The sequence below is a fragment of the Gymnodraco acuticeps genome, unplaced genomic scaffold, assembly GCF_902827175.1.
Source record: "Gymnodraco acuticeps unplaced genomic scaffold, fGymAcu1.1, whole genome shotgun sequence".
Taxonomy (NCBI): Eukaryota; Metazoa; Chordata; class Actinopteri; order Perciformes; family Bathydraconidae; genus Gymnodraco; species Gymnodraco acuticeps.
This window is the reverse complement of record NW_022992126.1, coordinates 1,867,874-1,884,319: the sequence shown is the minus strand read 5'-3', so window position 1 is coordinate 1,884,319 and position 16,446 is coordinate 1,867,874. Positions and strand designations below refer to the sequence as shown.

Genomic DNA, 16,446 nt, shown 5'->3' with positions numbered 1-16,446 from the left:
CCTGGGTCTCGTCATGCTGCCTCCCTGAAGGCTCCCACAGGATTGTAGTTGACATCTTCGTAGATTCATCTTCTTATTACAGACACATGCATTTCCAAACATTTGGTCTACCTATGCTGTAAAATGTATTATCTCTTCGATTTACACACGGCATCTATTGCACGTCTGTCCGTCCTGGGAGAGGGATCCCTCCTCTGTTGCTCTCCCTGAGGTTTCTCCCATTTTTTCCCTTTAAACTGTGGGGTTTTCTCCGGAAGTTTTTCATTGTACGATGTGAGGGTCTTAGGATAGAGGGTGTCGTTTTTTCTCATACTGATATTCTGAACAATATGTGCTTATTGTATTAGCTGTAAAGTGTCTCTACTGTAGGCTATTTTTATTATATGTACAGCACTTTGGCTCGACCAAAAATCGTTTATAAATGTGCTATATAAATAAAACTTGATTTGATAACAATAACTGGACTTCTTTTTGAATATCATTTTCTACTGTGCAGTAGTTTTTTTTTCTTTAATACAATGCTATTTTGGATTTAACAACATTCTCATCATTGTTGATGAGGGTTAAATTGTCACTGTAGATATTACCACCAAGACTGTGTTGGCTTAATCTGTTAATCTCTTGCCATCAGGGGTGCGCTGTGCTGGTTTAAGGTTCCTTTAGGCATCACTAAGTGCTTTTTTTATTCTATGATAAATACTTTATGTCTCTGCTAACTTGTGGGGGACTTAAATATAACTACAGCCACTTAATATATTGAGGGACTGTACTAACTTTTGATATTTGTTTGGCTCTGGCAATTTATTTTAACCAAGGCAGGAGACATGCATAAAGACCCGCAGGTGAGTCTAGGAAAGCTTTACACCTAGTGCTTTTCTTCATTGACATTTCAGAAATTCATGAACTGAATAACTCAGCTCCGTAGAGCACGTCTACATTACTTTATGACACAGGTGTGTGTGGGGAGAGTAAGAGTATGAAAAGTTTCAAGAACTCTCCCACACACTGTCCTACCTGCAAAAATGTGTGCGTGTTTGCCTTCAAATGGATTAGCAATGAAACTTTTCAAACACATTAATTAAAAACGATTTTCTTTTTTTATACCCATGATGATCTTAAAGTTGTTTCGAAACTGAACCATTCTATACTTTATTTGTTGTTAATCTGAAGATATTCTTCTTCTTTTTTTCTTTCTCATTTGTTCATATAGAAGTTTCAGACGTTCAACAACACAATTCAATACTGCTATTGTTTGGGTAAAATTCAGTTTTTATTAGTTTATCTCATTCTGCACTATACAGTTTGTCTGGAGGGCTTAAGAAATTCTCTACATTATTACACACAAACAATTGTCTGTCTTCCCATGTGTGGAGAAATTGTCTATTTACTAATTAATATTTAAGCTAAACATCTTTTGGTTGCTAGACTCATTTGACATTGAAGCTCCAAGCACAATGTAGAACTTTTTTTTATCATAACACAATCTCAACTTAAATCAGTAAATCTAAGATAAAGTGAAGCATTGTTGGAACAGCTGGTCCACAAGGATGTGGACCACTATCTTTGTTGAATTTGTCAGTCATTTGAATGTGAAAACAGTCATCAAATATGAAAGCATAGGAATATCCTTAAAAATAATGACATTTTTCGTGAGGCAACACCCTTAAGAATCAACGGCACAGCACAAAGAAAAGCAACTGTGAACCACATTTTCTGAATAGATAAAATATGTTGCATGTCATTTGGACAGCAGAAGGCCTTCATTCTATATACATTTGTTTCCTCTTCAGTCATTTGTTTCCTCCTGTGGCACAACATAACAACACTATACCTTTCCTCTGGGTTTTTGAGGCCCCAGTATTCATAAACTAAATATGTGAAGTCCACCACAATATAATAGTCAAAGCTGGAATGTTTCTTTACTATTGAATAAAAACACAATAATATATGATATAATACACAGTATGACCCACACAAACCTCGTAATGGTAACATCCAATGTTTTATTGGTTAGACGTGTGACGACTCCAAATAGGAGACAGCAAGGCCATCTAGTGGTTTGTATTGGAAAACAACCAGTCTCTTTTTCTTTTTTCTTTGAATGCTTAAACCTGACGTAAGGGAGACGTGTATTCATTCAGAGCTAATCGAACACCTGTTGCTCATTGCCTGTTCCTCGTTAGCCCAGACACAGCATGGCAACTGCCCCGAGATAGGACACTTCAAATACAAATGTAATGGCCAAAAAGAAAAACACTTATTAAGTGTGTTCGGACAGTGTAAACAAGTGCCTTCTAATAATTAATTCCTCTAGTTGTGCGTACATTATATAGTTATTATTAACCCTCGTGGGCGAGTAGCCTAGTTATTTTATTTAAAAACGTGGCCGAATTCTTAATTTGTGTTATTCCTGTGGCAGTGTTTAATATCGGTACTGGTCAATCCGGTGGAACACAATCTTGTCATGAGATAAAATAACATAACATATTTGGATCCAGCAACTCCAAGAAAGGACTTCTACGCAAACATAGCACCTTCTGGAAAATAACATCACCTATATGCAGGCGTTAAAACCTCTGATGGGAATTTGTACCAGATAGACTGACACCTGCAGCGCAGTCGCAACTCCACTGACAGACTCGGAGTGGAGATGCTCGCAGAGGCTGTCCAGAGCTCACGGAGCAGCGGCTTTATTATCACTGACGGTGCAGGCTGCAATGCACTGCTCACAGGACGACAACATTATATTTTGCTGTAAAGGATTAAACTGCTCAATTGGATCAATCTCAATTTGTTGCAGTTGCATCCCTCTTGTGAAGCAGGAACTTGGTAACACTTTTTAACTTGGATATACTTTGAATTACCAATGGATTTCTTAAACGATTCTTTTTTTCCCCTCGGAGACACGAATTCAACTACAACAACAGGTAGGTCAAGTAACCAGAGCCCCGTTATATAATCCAATTAATATCGTTACATACGTTGTTAAGAAACATAACTGCACGTGAATAAAACAGCAAATAAATATAAATGGTAGGCTACATCAGTTATTTTTCTCAACTTTATTTTACTTATACCTCTCCAATTTACCTTAATTCCTTTTGAACTCATACACGATTGTAGTGTATATTCAGACTGGAGTTGATTCCATTCACAGTCTAATATGTCTGATGAGAAATATGAATGCCTTAATCTCATCAATTTGTCACTGCGTGAAATATCTAGAATGTGTACTTAATCAATACACATATTTTAGTGATAGGAAATGGAAAAAATGCACATCAAGTCACTGAGGTTCTGAAAACATTTCTTTACACATTTCTGTGACTTTTTGGGTTTCAAATAAAATCACATAACATATCTATGGCAACCTATTTAAGGTTTATATACAATTGGTAAGACCTCTGTCCCCATCATCTTCTCACACACATGTATATGACAGAAATCTTTCCACACTGAAATGATCCAGCAGCCTAAATGCAAGGAATATATTAACTGATAGGTCCACGTCATAATCCACCAAAAAACAAGTAATGATACTTTGCTCTTGCTAATTGTAATATGAAACATTGGAAATATAAATAACTGTATTACACACTGTACAATGCAAGTTTTCATATGCTTTATTTAACAGCTGCTCCCTCCTCTTCTTGTCTAAAGCTGTAGATGGGTCCCTACACTGCAGCGCCATCCTCCCTGTCATCTTCGGCATCATCTGCTTTCTAGGCATCATGGGGAACTGTATTGTGATCTACACCATCATGAAGAAGACCAAGTGTCGTGCCAAGCAAACGGTTCCAGATATCTTTATCTTAAACTTATCAATTGTTGATCTCCTGTTTCTCCTTGGGATGCCATTCCTCATCCACCAGCTGCTGGGCAACGGCACCTGGCACTTTGGAGCTGCGATGTGCACGGTCATCACAGCGCTTGACTCCAATAGCCAGATTGTCAGTACTTACATCCTCACTGCAATGACTCTTGACCGTTACTTGGCTACAGTCCATCCCATCCGCTTCAACTACATCCGCACACCTTTTGTGGCAGCGCTGGTCATTGGTCTTGTGTGGGCTTTGTCCTTACTCACTATCATCCCGGTGTGGATGTATGCAGGCCTGATGCCTCTCCCGGATGGCCTGGTGGCCTGTGCTCTCCTTCTGCCTGACCCAGTCACTAGCATATACTGGTTTACACTTTATCAGTTCTTCTTGGCATTTGCTATACCTTTGGCCATCATCTGCCTGGTGTTCTTCAAAATCCTCCAGCACATGTCCGCCAGTGTGGCTCCACTGCCTCCACGGAGTTTGAGGGTGCGCACCAGGAAGGTGACACGGATGGCAGTGGCCATCTGCCTAGCCTTCTTCGTCTGCTGGGCCCCTTACTACATCATTCAGCTGATCCACCTAGGAGTGAAGAAGCCAAGCGTAGCTTTCTCCTATGCCTACAACATAGCCATTAGCATGGGATACGCTAACAGTTGCATCAACCCATTCCTCTTCATTATTCTCAGTGAGACCTTCAAGAGGCAGTTTCTCAGGGCTGTACGCCCAGTAAATAGAAAGTTCCGTGTACACCCGAGTACCACAGATGGCGCCAGTGTGAGTGTGAGAATGATACCCGAAGGGGCTCACCAGGATCCACCCTCTGGGGAGATGCCACAGTCCAACGAGGCCCCACAATGAATCAAATCAAAAATAATTTCACCATGTATCACTGTGGATCTGTGCAAGTCTCAAGCACGACATATGGGACATTAGTACAAGTACTCATATTTCTGAACAGTAATGTCTGCACATCAACTCCAATCACCATTTTATTAAAAAAGAAAAAGTTGTGTTATTTTTTTTGCCTGAATAAAAATGTTCTTTCCCATCATTGATAATCATGCAAAGGACCATTTCACTGATCCGACTGTATGCAAAGCAACATTAATCTGCATTTACTGGACATCTTTCAGCCCGTCTCTCAACAGAAAGTTGGCAATATGATCATTTGAATTCCACATGGTTATGTTATCTTCCTCCAGGCCAAATCCCCTCTGCTCTGCCTTGACCATGATGCAGTGAACTTTTAACCACAACATTTTCCTTCAGATTGGATCATCATCAGTTCAAAACGTTTCTAATGACTACACCTAAATACCAAGGTCTCTTCCGGCCTGTCGTCAAAACTTCAATGCTGATTTATTGTCACTGCATGTGTCAGGGTTGCACATGCAGTTATAGTCTCTTTATGCCACATAAAAAAAGAAACTATGTGGTAACAAGTGGAGTAAATACTTAATTACATACTGTCCATTAACACATCATTTACAACACATAAGTCACTTTTAATATTTGACATGTCTGTTGTTCAGAAACTTTAATATAAAAGGTTATTCATATCAATCTGCACATTTATATTATATTACTGAGTGCATCCATGAAGATTAACAAGAAGCTGTTTGCAGACAGTGCTTTATTTGACTGAATTAATGGACATTCTTGTTCTTGTGTCCTTCTGTGGTTTTCTGACCAAACATCTTACCTTTGAAGAACAGAATAAAGAAGGAGTCTGAACCTAATGCTTTGAATCATAAGTATCTAAAGACTGGAATACAGATTAGACATTACTTAGCAGAGAATAGTTCACTATGGAGACCATTATATATCAACCCATTCGCAGCAGAACTGAGGTATGTTGTAAAAAGATTTTACATTGCTTTTCTCCTCTTTTGTATGATGCCTTTCAACCAGATGACATTTCACTATAGAAACATTGCTGAGGAGGTAACATGAACTACGTAACTTCAAAATGAGCTTTTAACCAAATACATGTTTTTTGTTGTTGTTGTTTAAAGCAAGAAACATATGAAAGACACAAATTGGTAAACAGAATTCACCTAAGGCCTACCGATGTGAAAAACAAAGCATACGTGACTTTTGGTTCTGTAACTATCTTTTTCAATATACATTTGCTGTGGATGTTTTATGTTTTTGCTTTGCATGTCTGTTTGCTTATTTGTCTGTTATGAAGATATGCTAAACAAGTACCACCATTTGGCAAATTATAGTCTAGTTTGATGACAATATTCAAATATATCCATCCAACTCTTGCATTAGCTTTGATAGCTTGTTTTTGTTTGTCAGTTTCCTTCAGTAATTCCACAACAAACTGTCACATTGGAACAATGCTTGTAAATATGACTCACCACACTCAGCATGTGTAAAATAAGAGATTGTAGACATCTTTACAAACCCAAAGAGGAAGATAAATAAAATGTTGTTTTTTTCTAGTTCATCTGATAACATTCAACAGTTGTGATTCCTGCTGAGGAACCTCTTGAATAAAATGAAGTGATGTTTTGCCAAGCTGTGACACTGCATTTTCAGTATCAATTCACTCCGAAATGTAAAGCCATAAATATGCCGCATTGGCTTTAGATGAGCTGAAATGTCAAATCTAATAAAGAGTGCCACTTTGTCTCTGAACTGTTGTTAATGTTGTTGTACTGATTATTACTGCTTATTTATATTTTAACATGTTGAATAATGATGGTGAAAATATACTTTATGTTGGAGAATGGTTGCGAATGTAAATATAAAATATATCGATCATGGAATATGAAGCTCAGGGTTTGTCAACCTTCTCGGGCCTGAAAGCCACTTTTTACACAATATTTGTTTTTCTCACCTGTTGGATCCAAGGATGAGAAGCTCTGGGGGCAGTGGCGGCTGGTGGAAAATATTTTTGGTGGGGCTTTTGATATAGTGAGTAAAAAAATTTTTTTTGGAAGAAATGACCCCTTAAATTAGGACTTCTGGTGATGTAGGCTAATGGCGCGTTTCCAGTGCAGCGCGGAGCTCGCTTTAATACTGCGTTCAGACCGGACGCGATGCGAATATTCGCTTCGCTCTAAACGCTCCTATCGCATCGCTCTAGTCGCTCGAGTTTCACCGCGGCTGCCAGCTGTGTTTACTCGCATCATTCAAACAAGACGCGCTGGCTCGGGAGCTACAACTACAACAAAATGAACATATTTTACCGTGATTAAATTGTAATACACGTTTCTAAATGATGCCAACGTAACAACATAATAAAAACCATGAATTAATGCTTTGACAAGTCTGCAGACAGACGGCAGGCGAAAAACCTTTTAGAATGCTTGTTTTCTGAATGGAGCTTGGCTAAGCTAACGTTATATATGCTCCCACCGTCCACACTCACAACAACGGCCTATACAGACATACATAAACCAGCGACTGTATTCTCCATGACACAGACAGTCTGTGGTTTGTACTTGTTTAACTTTTGTCTAGTTTCTGAACAGATCGTATCTGTCCCCGGCTGTTTGAAGAGCAAGCATGGGAAACAAAAGATAGCATTTACCTGTTTGCATCGTTTGCATCCAGCTAGCCTCGTTGATACGTTTTGTCTTTTTCACGAGCTTGCTGTGATATATACAAATCGGGTTGGTCCGGTCCAAGGTCTTTAAGTATCAATTTATCTCCCAAACTTCTCCTTTGGAAAGGATTGGAGAGTAGCTCTTGCACGGAATTGGGTGCGGACCGAGGTCCGGCGACTCCACCTGCACACCATTCTAAATACTGCGTCACCTTGGTCACTCACGAGTCTAAAAAACAACTCACGTCACGTAAGCAACGTGGGCGCCAACGTGAGCGCCCTCGTGACCAAAATATTTGACGGCGCTGATTGGCTGAAATTATGTTTCGGCGGCACAGTTTACTATTGAGACTTTTGCAACGTGCTGGTTGCTGCTGTTTGTCTCGGGGGCTCCGCCCGGTAATGATAAACTAATGCCATGGGCAAGGCCAGGCAGGAAACATGTGACTAATCAGTAACTTTAGTCATCGTAACACAATTTTAAACGAGATTTTATTGTAGATTATACATTTTACTGATACCAATTGTATGATATGTACCTTGTTCATTAAAAATAAAAAAATAAAATATATATTAAAAAAAAAAATGTTGAATGTGGGAAGAGGTGGGGCGGCGCCCCTAGCGCCCCTATGGGCCGGCCGCCACTGTCTGGGGGGTATACTACGAAGCAGGATTTTCGCTTAGCCGGCTAAATTCAGGGGAAACTCCGGCTTTCCGGTCCTACAAAGCTGGTTCTCTTTTTAGCAGGCTCGATCTCCATGGTAACTTATGCTTAGCGGCTAACCTGGTCGGGACCAGCGGCCAGGGTTGGATTGTAACGGAATACATGTAACGGCGTTACGTAATCAGAATACAAAAATCAAGTAACTGTATTCAGCTCGCGTTACATTTGAAAAACGAGTAATCTGATTACAGTTACTTTCGTAAACCTGAAGTGAATACATTTTGGATTACTTATTGGAATTATTGGTGGAAAGATTTCCTCACAACATTTAATATTCATTACTAAAGGTACAGCCGAATCATCACAGCCCACAAAACCTTTTACCGCCGCAGATGGACCAAAAAAGCGTTTGAAAAAAAATCGCGGGTCCGCTCAGTGAAACAATAACAGCGAAACATGGAGGAACACAAGTCTGCGTTTAAATCGGGTGTGTGTGGTTAAAACACATCAGCCTGCGGTCGCTCTTTCTTTAGCCTTACTAATGATTATTTCTGAAGGTAAACACAGTGAAGGCGGTGTGTGAAAGGCACTGCGTGCTCGTCTTCTCAGAGGCTGAGTTAACCCTCCCGCTGCCTCCTGGTGCTGCAGAGATTTCATGAAGTGAAGGAGGTGTTCCTTCTATAAAACAGCTGCGGGCAGCAGATACTGTGAGAGTCACGGACATGAATTCATAGATCAAGGCAGACTGGTGCACACACTTGCCAATCCGGTGCTTAAACAAATATAGCTCCACACCCCTGGCCGTAATGTCCTTAAAATGAAGTCCGAGTTTGACATTTTAATTCATGTCCTGCCAACACTGGCAGGACAGAAGGCGACACGCTCGTTCTAAACCGTGTCCCTCACTCCTCACATCCCAAACTGCATCCCCAAAAAGTTAATTATGTTGTTACATCGTTTCAGATGTTGTGTTTCAGTTGTGCTCTTGATAAGCCATTAAAACAGTAAAAACACATTCCTTCTGCTTTTTGTGTCTCCTGTACACCAAACATACCCATCTGTGATGGAAAAAGAAAGTAATCCAAAAGTAATCTAAAAGTAATCTGATTACGTTACTTTTTTAAGACACGTAACTGTAACTGTATTCGGATTACTTTCAGAGCCATGTAATCAGTAATCAGTAACTGATTACATTTACAAAGTAACCCTCCCAACCCTGCCAGCGGCCTATACTACGAAGCTGGTTCAACCTAACCTGGATATGCTTGAGTTAGCCGGTTGCCCTAATCCAAAACATACGCGCTCTCGCTAAACTGTACTACGACGCTGGTTATCAAGTGGATCGCTCAAGCCAGCCGTGTCCTATCTAGTTAGGTGCGCGTTCACATGAAAGGGGTGGTATTTGGAGCATTCCACCAATCACAAACATGGAGAAGCGTATCCTACTGACAGCGCAGCGTCATACTTCCTGAATGAAAAGTTAACTTTAATACTAGTCAAAAATGAAGAAGTTAAACTTTAAACATCCATGACTTAAACACTTTATCCAGGATAAAAGCCACATAGTCTGCACCTGCAAGGTGAATACAGCTGGCAAAAGAAAAAGTGTTTGAATGCGTACATTAACAGGTTTATGATATCACTGCCCCTATAAGACACGATCTGACTTTCATTACATTTGTCTCGAGTGTTTTGTCAACTTAATGTGTTGCTTAAAATAATACTTCTGCATACAGTATGTGACACTGTGAGTGTTGCACGGCCAGATACGGCTCAGCTGACTCAGATAAGAAAATATATGATACATTAAGTGATATGCCGCGGACTGTAGGCTACTTAATGTTACTCTGATCCGGTTACTTGTGTTGTGGCAGATATTTAAGTAAGCTTTCTTAACGCTAATGTTATAATAGTCAGATTGCTCTGAAGATGGGAGGTGATATTCTATTAATGTTCACGTTCACACAGTCGGTGATTTTTGCCGGCCGTCTTTCCTGCGACGGCAGCTTTTCTGTATCTCCTTTCTCCTGCTGATGTCAGTTCTTCTGCAAATGTTTTGAGAAGGAATGCAGAGATGTCATCTGGCCCTGTGGCCTTCTTAGTACAGGTGTGTTTGAAAAGTGATTGGATCTTTTTAAAGGGTCAATCAGCACCCTTTCATCCTGGTCAGTAGCAGAGATTGTCTCTAAGATGTCTGTACATTCAGAGGAGAAGTCCTGGGTTTCAAATCTCATGTAAAAGTCATTCAGTTCATTTGCTTTTTGCAGGTCATCAGAGGTACAGAGTTTTGGAATCATATTTGTGATTGCCTTCATAGTGTCCCAAAGTTCCTTGGAGTTCATTGTATAAAAGTTCTGTTCAATAATTTCCTTATGTCTCCTTCTAGCTTCTCTGAGCATGTGATTAAGCTCCTTTTGCACACATTTCAGTCGCGTTTTATCCCGGTTTTTTAAAAGGTATATTTTTACGATTTATGCAGTCCTTAACCTCTTTCGTTATGTATGGTTTGTTGTTGGGGTACACAGTTATTTCTTTCTGAGGTATCACATTGTCAACACAGAATTGTATATAGTCAGTTACCGTTTCAGTAGCATTATCCACGTCCATCTCATGAAAGATACTCCACTCAGTAGAAAGAAAACATCCTTTAAGAGACTCTATGCTGTCACTAGTCCAAACCTTTACAGTCTTGGTCTGTGGTTTACTGCGCTTGAGAACCGTTTTGTAGGTAGGCCTAGGTATTAGATCAGTGTTTCTCAAACTTGTTCATACCAAGGACCACTTAACCAATAAAAAAACACTCGCGGACCACCTAACTCCACAAATATCCCAAAACACATCGTTTTTCTAGAACAGATTATAAATCGCCTGAAAATTGTACAAACAAGTGGCAACATGTGTGACGAAGGTGTTGCCCTGGGCTTTATCATGCAATAGAAAGTGAAACTTAAGCTCGTTCCATTGTGGAGATATTCCCGCGAGAGTGCGTAAAACTTAAATGTATTTATTTATTTCAAATGTGAAATGTTACCAATATACTCACGGACCACTAGGGGGCGCTCACGGACCACCAGTGGTCCGCGGACCACACTTTGAGAAGCACTGATTGGTCCGAGTTGGAAAGCGGGGGTTTGGCTTTACTCACATATGCGTTGTTCACATATCCGTAACATTTGTTTAGAATGTATAGTTTCAATCAGCTTCCAACGGTTTACTATTCACTACAACCCACATAACCTAAGCTCCTAATTTTCTACTGGACATTGACCTCAGTTTGATCTGAGCCGGGCAACACCAGTCACACTGACACATCTGCATGCAGGTCTGTGTTTACTAGCAAAAGGTGCACCCAAGGAGACAGAGACGCTATTTTTTACAGATGACATGCCACCCATTTCTGCATCTTTTTTCGCACATGGCTGCTTTAGACCCTCTGTGTCCTTAACTGAGAGATATTTGAAACATGAACTGGTTCAGTTGCTGCAGTCTCGTATTTAAAGAGGCCCTATTATGCTTTTTTTGGGTTTTCCCTTGCCTGTACTGTGTTTCTATAGGTTTGTGTGCATTTAAAAAGGTCTGCAAAGGCTAAACTCCCAAAGTTTCCTCCAGAGTGAGTGTCTCTCACACTGCCCCCACCCCCCCTGCCTAAAGACATCACTATAACCCTTGTGCTTCTATTGGCTAACACTCCACCACGTTGTATGTGATAGGCTAAGGAGCGGTACATCTCTAAGCGGTTGACCAATCACAACACACCAGCTTAGGCCTGCACCACTGCTCCTAGTACTAGGATGGGTTGAATGCAGAGGTCAAATGTCACTGTCTGTGTCATCCTCCGATTCTAATCTAATTCTAATCTAACCAATCAGACGGACTGGGCTCTGGTTTCAGACAGAGGGTGAAAAGAGGCAGTAATAAAGGCATTTTTGAACATTATAGCATGTAAACATGTCACAGAGGCACACAATACTATTATTGTCCTAAAAATAAGCACAATATGTCCCCTTTGACAGTGATGGAAAGTAGGTAACCAGGGCTCCACCTAGTGATAATTGTTCAACTATTAATTAAAGCTGCTTAAAAATGATATTTTAATGGATTGAAAGTGAAAATGCAAAAGAGATCACTTATTGTGAACATAGAATAATCCCCTGAATCAGCTGATCGTGCACCAAGACAGCAGAAGAGAGAGAGAGAGAGAGGTAGAGAGAGCGAGGAGAGAGAGAGAGCGAGACGATGACTAGAGAGAGCACGAGAGCACGTAGAGCAGAGTATAGATGCGAGCTACTAGGGAGAGAGGTAGACTGCAGGGGGGGATGGACCAGTAGAGCCACCGAGAGAGCGAGATGGTCTCGAAACGATAAGCTAAACTCTCATGCTCGGAGTGGAGAGGGGGGCTCGAAGTCTGCTCTCTCTGACCCGGTTATGTCTCTCTCAAGCGCGGATTTAGAGAGAGAGACTAAAGGTGAACTTCTTGCACCGTAGTGTCGCTTGTCGGGGAAGACCATAACGGAGCTAAAAGAGAGTGAATATCAGACGAAGGTGATTTTGTTAAATAAGTAAGCTAAACATACCAACTTCAGAAATATATGTTAATGTTGTATTTAAAAAGTGTATCGCTGTCTATAGTAAAAGGATGTAACAGGTTTATCATGGCAATATACTCTATTCATTTGTTAATCATGTCTATTGAATGTCAGAAAATAGTAAATGTCCTTGCTTCATTAAAAAACTAAACTACAGTCTCAAAGAGAAAAATATTCAGTTCATTAAATATAAAAGCAGCAAATTATAACATTAATGAAGCTCTAATTCACCTTTGAGCAGTTGTTCGATTAAGCTTTTACATTTTTGAACTGTAGATAAGCACAATTTACTGGTACTTCTTCACTTCTGTTTTATGTTCATTCAAAATGACGCTCCTCTTCTTTTCATAGTTATATATTCTAATCTCTTAACTCCCCTACATTCATCTGATAAAGTCTGGTTTATGATTTGATGAAGAAACAACTTATTCATTTCAGTAAATATACCGAATGTAAATATATATATAACATAGAAAACTATTTTAGTATTTGAGTAAGATGTATAATCCTTTTTTTAATCAAGCATTTTAAAAGGTGTTTACTGAAGTCAATAATCATAAATAATACATTTGTATTTGTTGTATTGGAAAATGAAACACATGTACAGAAGGCAGAAAGTTGTTTTACATTGAAGGTGTATTTTTTACACCCTTGTGCAAAAAATAAAATACAAAGAATGTCAGTTCAGTTGGCATCATATTCCCAAATCACTAAACCCCACAAGTTGTATGTCAATGATAACAATTTTCTTTAATCACTCTTTCTTTTCACACACACACACACACACACACACACACACACACACACACACACACACACACACACACACACACACACACACACACACACACACACACACACACACACACACACACACACACACACACACACACACACACACACACACACACACACACACACACGTATGTGCGTCCACACATTGAAACACAGATTTCTTCCCATCAAATGTAGTAAAATTGCATATAAAAACATCTTCAAGCAACATTTTCAAAAAGATGCATGTTAAAACAGTAGTGCTCAGTTTGGCAGCGTAAACCGAGTGTGTATGTGGGCCCATGCAGATTGAGCCAGTCAGAAAAAAAGATATAAACATTTATTCTGCAATACAGACATGGTGTCCCTATTTATCCTATTTTTTATTTCAGCATTGACCCCTCATATAAATGTATTTTATCTTCTGCTTTGTGAGTGTTTTTCAATGATAACCTGCTACTTCTGAATGTAAGACATGTTGATCTTTAGATGTATACTACATGTATTTTGTAGCTTTCAAAACATTTACTAAAATGATGGGAATGGTGTATAAAGATGTGTAATGCTCTAATCAACATATATTTTCTATTCTAACTCTTTAGCTGAAAAAACTATTCCCCAGGTTTGAAACTGAACTTTTTAATTTATTTTCTGTCAAATGTCTTTTTTTTTGTCTTTCTTTCTACCTTTCTTGGAAATTCAAATGAGAAGGAGTATGGGCAACCCCAGAGGATAGATTTTAAACAGACATATAATTGTGTTCAATATGAAGCCACAGCTGTCATTTCGTCCTTGTAAGTTGAGGAGAGTCGGCTAGTAAGAGCCAACTACAGCGTGAACATTTAGCAACTGCGTGTTTCCATTACCTTTTCTTTCAAAATGTTTTTGATTGACAGTGGCTGCTTTTTTATTCTTTTTACAAGGTTTGGTAATTCCATGCAAATAACAGCTGCAGTCAAAACAAAGCCACTGTCAACCCATCATGATGTTTCAAAGTTAAAACTAAACACCTGACTTTGATTTATTAGTGTTTTCGAAAACATTTGCTGCGGTGCTCGACTTCTTTAACCTTTCGTGCCTGTGAGCAACAACTTATGGATCAACATAAATGAATAAGACATTCCACGATTATTGCTTCCTCACTTGAGGCTGCATCAAAGCATTTTTATTTACTGCTTACTGAAGGTGTTTGTGAAAGTCATTTTGAGTGAGTCAACTGATCCAGAGGCTTAACACTTCATGCATTTTTTAAGTAACACTTTTCCAACTTATTTGTTGCGGAAAGAACATTTTCTGAACACTCAACCTACCTGTGTGGGACTAACGCCTCCACAAAGATGAATTACTTGTCAACATGACCTTTCAAGCTTTGGATTAATTGGTGGTATTTAAAGTCTTTGCACACCGTGTATTTCAAAGATACACTATGACAGCAGCAATTAATCATGTTCAATCAATTCAGAACATCTCCTAGCATAAAAATAAGCAGGAGGAAATCAGAGAATGCAGACCATTGCCAAAAGCCCCATTTTTCAGTGGTAATGAAAGGGAAACAAATATGTGTATCTCCCAATGAATTACTGCTGGAGGTCACATCTGAACAACATCTGGAATAAGGAATTGAATGTGTCACATGTATATGGATATGAAGGTATACTGCTTATTAGTCTTATTTTTAGCAGCTTGTGTCACAAAAAGTGTTGAGTCACATGTTTGACATGTTCAACAAGCTACATTAATGATCTGCATAGAAAACGTTCTTTCGAAACAGTCTGCTTCTCCTTTTAATTTGAATAATACATTAAATGCTTCCAAATAAAAAGGAAAGGCTTCTTTATTTGCATGTAGGATAATGATGGGTTCTACAACATGTTGGCATATATGATCAATGTGACAAGCTTAAATACAGCTTTTGCAACAAATTACATTTAGTTTTTTAGTCTTTGGTGATGCTTTTGAAATTAGAATAAAGAAGCCTGAGCCTTTCATTAGTAAATGTTACTAATACTTGTGTAAATCAGATGTTCAATTCCACAGCCTTCATCCACTACTCTCTCCTTTCAAACAAAATAGCGTGTTACAGTTTCTAATGTGGCTTGACACATAATTACAACACTTCAGTTAGAGTAGACTGAACAAAAGATTTGACAATTGCACAGAATATTATCTCCTGTAAATCTAATAGTCACTGTCATTTGGTCATTTAGAAGTACGTTAGAAATTGTCGATACTGGGCAAATAGTGTTGGTTGAGAGGTTGGAACCGAAATTACGGTTACAAACACTAAACAATAAAATACTGTTGATTATGTGCTTCTCTCAGTCTTTTCAGCATTGTGCAATTATCAAAAAATTGCCTCATGGGATAATTTATGTGCACATACGCATCAGAAAATCAATGCAGCAGAAAAGAAGGATCGATCCTCACTTGATACACCATACGACCAGAATTTGAAGCAGACATGAGACTAGAAAGTCACCCTTTTTTTAAATGGAGGGGCTGGGGATACCAGGTCCAGGATAAAGAGATCAATGCGCTGCTTTTCTCTACAAGTTTTTCAATGGATGTGAGAGAGGAGTTTCTGAAAAGGTACAGTGGCCAAAGGGAAGTTGTTCTACATAAAAGTATACAAATTAAATGCGAAGCACATTTATAGTGGGTAAAATATGTAGCAAGGTAAAAGTATATACAAAAATTAAACAGATTACACGAAATAAATTAAATATGCTTTCATGTGTCCCAATAATGTGCAACATAAACCCAAATCACGCTCACATGACATGCTTACGTCATCTTTTTTTTATCACAATAGGCTGTGAAAGGCAAAAGGCACCAGATATCCTTCATCATGCCGAACATTACATTTGAGTTCCAGCTGATTCATGTGGGACATGTGACATGTCATGCTTTTCCGGTTAATACCCGTCCCCTTGTGTGTTATGAAGGTTTTTATGCATGTAAACGGTGTGCAGAGTCAAAACCCTCAAAGTACACCATGTAGGGAGTACAACTCTAAAACAGAAAATAGAGCTGCAACGA

At 39.1% G+C, this 16,446-nt stretch overlaps 1 protein-coding gene across 1 annotated transcript; it reads left to right on the top strand.

Moving 5' to 3' along the window:
* Positions 1–2,737: 2,737 nt before the first annotated feature.
* mchr1a (melanin-concentrating hormone receptor 1a) lies at positions 2,738–6,428 on the top strand. Its single transcript, XM_034203525.1, has 2 exons — positions 2,738–2,927; positions 3,661–6,428. The coding sequence occupies exons 1-2, from the start codon at positions 2,867–2,869 to the stop codon at positions 4,680–4,682; spliced, it is 1,083 nt and encodes a 360-aa protein (XP_034059416.1). The 5' UTR covers positions 2,738–2,866; the 3' UTR covers positions 4,683–6,428.
* Positions 6,429–16,446: the final 10,018 nt, after the last annotated feature.